Source organism: Protopterus annectens, chromosome 12.part0, assembly GCF_019279795.1.
Source record: "Protopterus annectens isolate FY-2018-M chromosome 12.part0, PAN1.0, whole genome shotgun sequence".
Taxonomy (NCBI): Eukaryota; Metazoa; Chordata; order Ceratodontiformes; family Protopteridae; genus Protopterus; species Protopterus annectens.
The window spans coordinates 246,996,920-247,002,919 of record NC_056746.1 but is presented as its reverse complement, the minus strand read 5'-3'; the positions used below and the strand labels follow the sequence as shown (position 1 = coordinate 247,002,919).

General features: G+C 38.1%; 1 protein-coding gene across 1 annotated transcript in view; it reads left to right on the top strand.

Annotated features, from left to right (window-relative positions):
• Window positions 1-900: 900 nt before the first annotated feature.
• Window positions 901-6,000, top strand: part of RHBDL1 (rhomboid like 1) — a 2,391,317-nt gene continuing 2,386,217 nt past the window's right edge. Inside the window, exon 1 of the mRNA XM_044089306.1 lies at window positions 901-1,228. Coding sequence (XP_043945241.1) covers window positions 1,190-1,228 — 39 coding nt within the window. The 5' untranslated portion in view covers window positions 901-1,189. The remainder of the gene's footprint in view (window positions 1,229-6,000) is intronic.

Below are 6,000 nucleotides of genomic sequence, written 5' to 3'. Positions count from 1 at the left end.
CTTGTTTACTACATACACTCCACAGTGTTGCATGGCTGGATAGCACGGATAGCATTTCTCTGGGTTATGTAGCATCGTTCGCCTCCGCTATGATTGAAGCCCAGCACTCTCATTCCATGTAGTAAGTAGGGTGCTGGACAGCTCCCAGGTCATGAATGTGAACTACAAGTACTCTCTATTATAGAAGGGTGCTGGACAGCTCCCAGATCATGACCGGGATCTCCATCGACTTTCCCTTGTAGTACAGTGCTGGACAGCTCCCAGGTAAGGAACGAGATCTACAACTACACTCCATTGTATATTATCGTGATGGACAGTTCCCAGGTCATAAACGTGATCTACAGCCACTATCATTGTAGAATGGTGCTGGACAGCTTCCAGCTCACAGTTGTGATCGACAATAACTGTCTGTTTTTGTATTGTGCCAGTCAGCTCACAGGTCATTAATGCGATCTACGAAACCACTCAAGAAAAAAATAAAGATTTTATACCCGAATACACAATTTAATTCCTCTGTGCTGAGTACAATACTCTGTCCTACGTGACTGACAATGTACAAGATGCTTGATAGCAAATGTAGCGGACGTACTTAGCCAGTTCCTTTATTAGGTAGGGCTGGGTAAGTAAAGTATCTGTAATACATGTACCAGGTAGTGCGGAAGAGACCAGAAATCGTGTTTTTTTCAGTTCCACACACATTCGAGTATAATTTCTGAGAGGGAGCTGGAGATGCAGCCGCAGTGTAACTGAGCCCTGCTCCGAGCCCATGTTTTTTACTGGCCATAAGAGCATCAGCACGCTGCATCGGGTACCCCTCCCCTTTACTATCCTTCTCCCTGAGAACTGTGATTGGTTGTACGCCCCCTCTCTGCTTCATTGGTATTCGTTCAGGATCCCGGCTCATTTGGAGGGCAGAGTGGGGTTGTGGATGTGTGTGTGCGGAATGCAGGCAGCGGTTGGAAACCACGGTGGCAGATTACGGAGTCTCCCTCGCATCTGTTCGGTACCCGGCCTACTTCCATACCTTAAGACAAGCAAGCCGCTCTTCTTCCTTGCTTAACTCTGTCTCTCCCTTCCTTTATCTCTGCACTACCACTCTGCAATCCTGGGGAATACCGATTCAGCTTTCTGTAGCTTTCAGAAGTCTGCCGTTCACATCCCTGCCAAACAGCCCAAACACAGGCAGTATATGGATAGAAGTTATTTGCTTCAGCTCATCCAAGAGCAGGTGAGTGTGAGAGCTCTTGTGTGCCTGAGTCTGCGTGTGCCCGTTACCAAGGCAGCAGCAACTGTTTATCATTCCAGTGAAGTGAAGCTTTATGGGTTTTACAAATCGTTCCGCTTGGGCTAAAGCCTCACTAAGCGTTTTCTTTTTTCGCATTTTGTTATACAAACACAGAGTTGGGGGTTGCACATAGAGAAGTGCTTGGAAGATTCAAAGCAGTAAAGCCCAGAACTTTTTTTACACTATGGACAGCACTAGGAGACTTGATTTAGTTTGTTACAGCTGGAATGACTGGGGTCCTAATTTGACTACCGCTGGAATCTGGTTTACAATCAGTGCCATCAAAGGAGCTTTTTTTTTTCTTGAAGGAAATATGTTACCTGATAAATCAGTAACACCTTACCTCAGAGCTAGAGCTAAAGACAGGCTTGGTTCTTGACAAAGGTCCACTCTCCCAATGATCCCAATATCATTTTATTCTCGCTCAGAAATAATGTATTCCTTTCCACGTTGGCATACTGTCCTTGATAATATGTATTGTGAATTTTGATGCAGAAGCAAGAGTTCATTATTCTGTCAGGTGTTAAATTATAGTGAACTTTATGTAGGTAATTACAGAGTTCTAAAGGTGTGTCTACATATTCAGTTATATGTGCCTTGCCATAACTATTAGTAGTGCCTTGTTATTTCCCTCTGTCAGCATTTCTGTATATCATATTCCTTGATTAGTAAAATCCGAGAAGTGCACTCTGACAATATAACTCGCCTGTCTTTCATTCAGCAGTACATTTTCCAGGTCAACATGCCTGTAATGTATGCTTCAAGACTGCTATATCAATGATCACATTTAATTCCATAGATTATTTCATGTTGGAAAACTAGTTCTTAAGACTATGAGTACAAGTGTGTCTACAAGTCTCTCAGCTGTTTTATTTGTGGCTTCCTTGGCAGTTTTGCTGTTTTCTTCTTCCTTTATTGATACATTACTTTGAATTGTCTGTGACTGAGAGTTCTTTGGGATAACACTGTTTCAACTTTTGTGGCAGTAAAAAACAATTAATTGCTTGTGATGTTGATATTTTTATTTTTACTTCAGTTTATTTTGTATAAGTAATTAAGTTTATCTTGTTTAGCTAAGCAGTACTATTTTTCCTATGGTGTAGGTGTTGCAAATTATAATAGAACCACCATAAAAAACAATAACTCATCTCAGTTTACCAGATGAATGATTTAGATTTGCTTAGGTACTTTGTAGCACTTGATGGATTACCCAAATGAGGAGAGCCTTTTATTAAACTATTACCATCTTAAATGTTGTTATATGAATCCTGAACATTTGTTTTGGTGTTCAAAACCTCAAGTTACATTTTGCACGATCCCTTACAAAGTGTCTGATTTTGTTTTGTTTGAAGGCTACATTGTAAAATTAGTATTTGTATTAGTTAAGCAAACCTGCTTGTTAATCCCTTATTGCTTTTTATTCTATAAACAGATATAATACTCTATACATATCTAGCCTTTTGCAAACACAGCCTCCTTAGTGGTAATTTGGAGTGAATTATAGGGCCTAGAATGCAATGGATCTCAGTTTGAATTTCAGTATCGATTAAGGAGAGGATCATGTACTAATATGGTGTCAGATAAGTGAATAATCTTGCTAAGTATGATTGCATTTGTCTTATTGCAACTCATTTTAATGGGGGTGGGGTTGAATAACCTGTTGTGCTACAGGGGATTTTAAAAGTTAATTGACTAACTTGGCTAGGTGCCTTCCCACTCAGGGATAAACTGACGTAATTTTAGAATTCTGTAATATCTGTTAAGAATGTGATACCAAGAAGAGTTGTTACTTGTAAATTTGTCCAACTTTATGCAATTCAGACAGATGAGGTCACTGTACTGTTGGGATATATTGTCAACAGCTGTTCAGAACTGACTTGCTTGTTATGAGTACATAGCTATTAAGTCTCCACATAGATATGCATAACTGATGCAGATAGCAGCATTATGAAAGTTGCAAAGAATTGGGAGTTTCTTCACCAGAGGACATGAAGAAGGTAAACAGTAAATATGATTACAGTTTGTTTCATAGATGAACTGGTACTAAATGACATCTGGGAAGGAGGGATTTTATGCCACCTGGATGTGAAAAGTTACTGCTTTAGTCAATTTTTAGGAACTAAAAACACCTAGTTTATCGAGGCATTTTGGAATGTAAACAATACAATTCTTCAAACATGTATAGACTAACCATGGAAATGCCATGGTAAAATGTGGAGACAAAAGGCTACAAGAAAATGTTAAAATCTTTAGTGTCATAAGATAATGGTATACCTGAGATCATTATGCAAAGTAAGATATCCTTTTCATACAGTAATTTTTTGTGTGTGTGTCTTTGTATGTAGCATTCTTTAAAAGCGTATGATAAACCAGTGCAGAAAACCTATGAGTCTATTAGAACTGTTTGTTTATCACAGCTAGCCCCTTTATGTACTTGTCTGTAATCAAGTTATTCTCTCTTATGCCAGCTTTCACATGCCAGTTTGAATTCATCAACAGTTTTTTGTTCAACCATTTCCTTTGACTGTGCATTCCCATCCTCCCCATTCTCTCCAACTCTCTGTATGAAGTAATATTTTCTAATGTCTCTTTTATACTGATTTATGACTTTGTTAGTTGTGACATCCTCTTCCTGTATCTTATTTTCTGCCTCTTTTTCCATCCTTTTAAACTGTATTATATCAATATAATATCCCTTTTTCTTATGTTTAGTCTGTGTCCATTCAAAGCACAGGAGGAGCATGGTGTCTCAGTGGCTAAGATCATTGCCTTACACCTTTTGGTCCAAGGATTCTACCCTAACCTTTAGTCTCTGACAGTAAGGAGCTTGTTTGTTTTTTCTCTGTCTGAGTGGATTTTCTGTAAACACTCCAGTTCCTTTCCAGTAACGTGCTAGTTGATTGACTACCTTTTTAACACCTTTATTGAATTATCTCTTAAGACATATGCAAGCATACATTCACATAAAATAAAACAAACAATGTTAACATGTTTACAGTTACAGACATTGTACATCACATATATTCTTTTATACAATTATCAACAAATCAGCAGTATATAAATTGAGCAATTGCTTTCTTCTCTAAATGTCACTCCTACTCCAAAACATTATTTTGCATGTATTGTTCCCACAATTTTCATTTTCTATGTAATTTGCTCCTACCCTTTAATATAGATCCCACTACCAGTTCTTTTATCTCTGTGACAATATTAACTACTTCAAATACAGTTGGTTTAGGCTTCAATTTCCATTTTATAGTAACGGATTTTTTTGGCTGCCACCAGAATTAAACTTAAAGGAGAACCACGCCTACAGACTCAAAAAAACATATTTATTTCATCATGGTTTGGTGTTTCCTACATTTTAATACCACTCTGGGACTATTTATAGGTTTTTAAATATTTTTATATGTAATTTCTCAGTCCGACCACATGGGGTCTGGCATCTTGGAGTAATTCTGTTTGTTTAGTCTGCCTCTAGGTATCCCACAATCCAGTGCTTGTCTGTAAAAAATTACACCATGCAGGCTTCTTTCTTCCTAAAGCTCCTGTCACTGCATTGATTTTACATGGATACACCGCTGTCTTTCAGTCAGCTAGTTTTAAGTAACATTTCATTCCATTCAATGACTACTTAAAACACAAACAGTGCAAATGCCACAGAACAGACTTTCAAAGTGCTTTTGACTGCTGCTTCTTTTTAGAATGGCTAAACTGCAGTCTTTTGTGAAACCTGAATTGTACTACTTTGACACCTCCCATCCCCCTTCACACCTAACTTCCCTAGCTGTCAAAGTGCTAAGGATAGTTTGAGCTGTTACCTGCTGTGATTTGACAGCTCACAGCAGGAGACTTGACTCATGTACTGTTTCCTTTTTCTAACCTTTACTTTCTGTATGGGTAGGGGAAGGACCAGGGAGCTGTGACATCACAGCATGGGTGTTTTTTTAGGACAGTAGCAGTGGTCAGTTTGGGGAGGGAAATGGCCAGAAAACTACCTTTATTCAATGACCTTGATGAAATCAGTGAATTGGAGACTGCAGCAAGGGCGGGATAAAAGATTTTTGAAAGTGAAACCACTACCATGCAGTAAGGTACTGTTCTAGTAGAGAGAAACAATGGATTTAAAATATTTTAAATGCTGTATTTTTGTTTATTCATAGCAGGGACAGTAAATAGGGAGAAAAAAAACAGAGAAGTTGAGCATTTAATAATATAATCATATTGCTGTCCTTTAAGAAGGCTATATTATGTCTAGGCAGTTCAGGTCCTGTATCTCAGCTCAAAAAATAATTTCCTTAGTTATATCAGTATGCCCACCCTATATTTATGACAGAGTAATCTCTAGGGAAATTTTAAAGTCTGTCAACTGATTGCACTCACAAAACATATGTTCCCAGTTATCTCTTTCTTCCTGATCACACCTACAACATTTGCCATCTACCTGAGTAAAATTCTTTGGAACCTGGTTGAGGTATAAAATACCCATGCAAACACTTCTAAGCAAAACATTCTAAATCTGCTAGACTTTGTTGCATATTTGGGAGCCATACATATGTTCTCCTATTGTTTCCTTGCAAATTGCTTATGAAGTCTCTCTTCCCAATCTTTTCTAACCTTCTGTGATTGATTCCTATAGTAATCATGCAATATTTTATATGCCCTACTAATTATCCCTTTTCAACAGCAAATTATTTTATAGACTCACCTAAAAA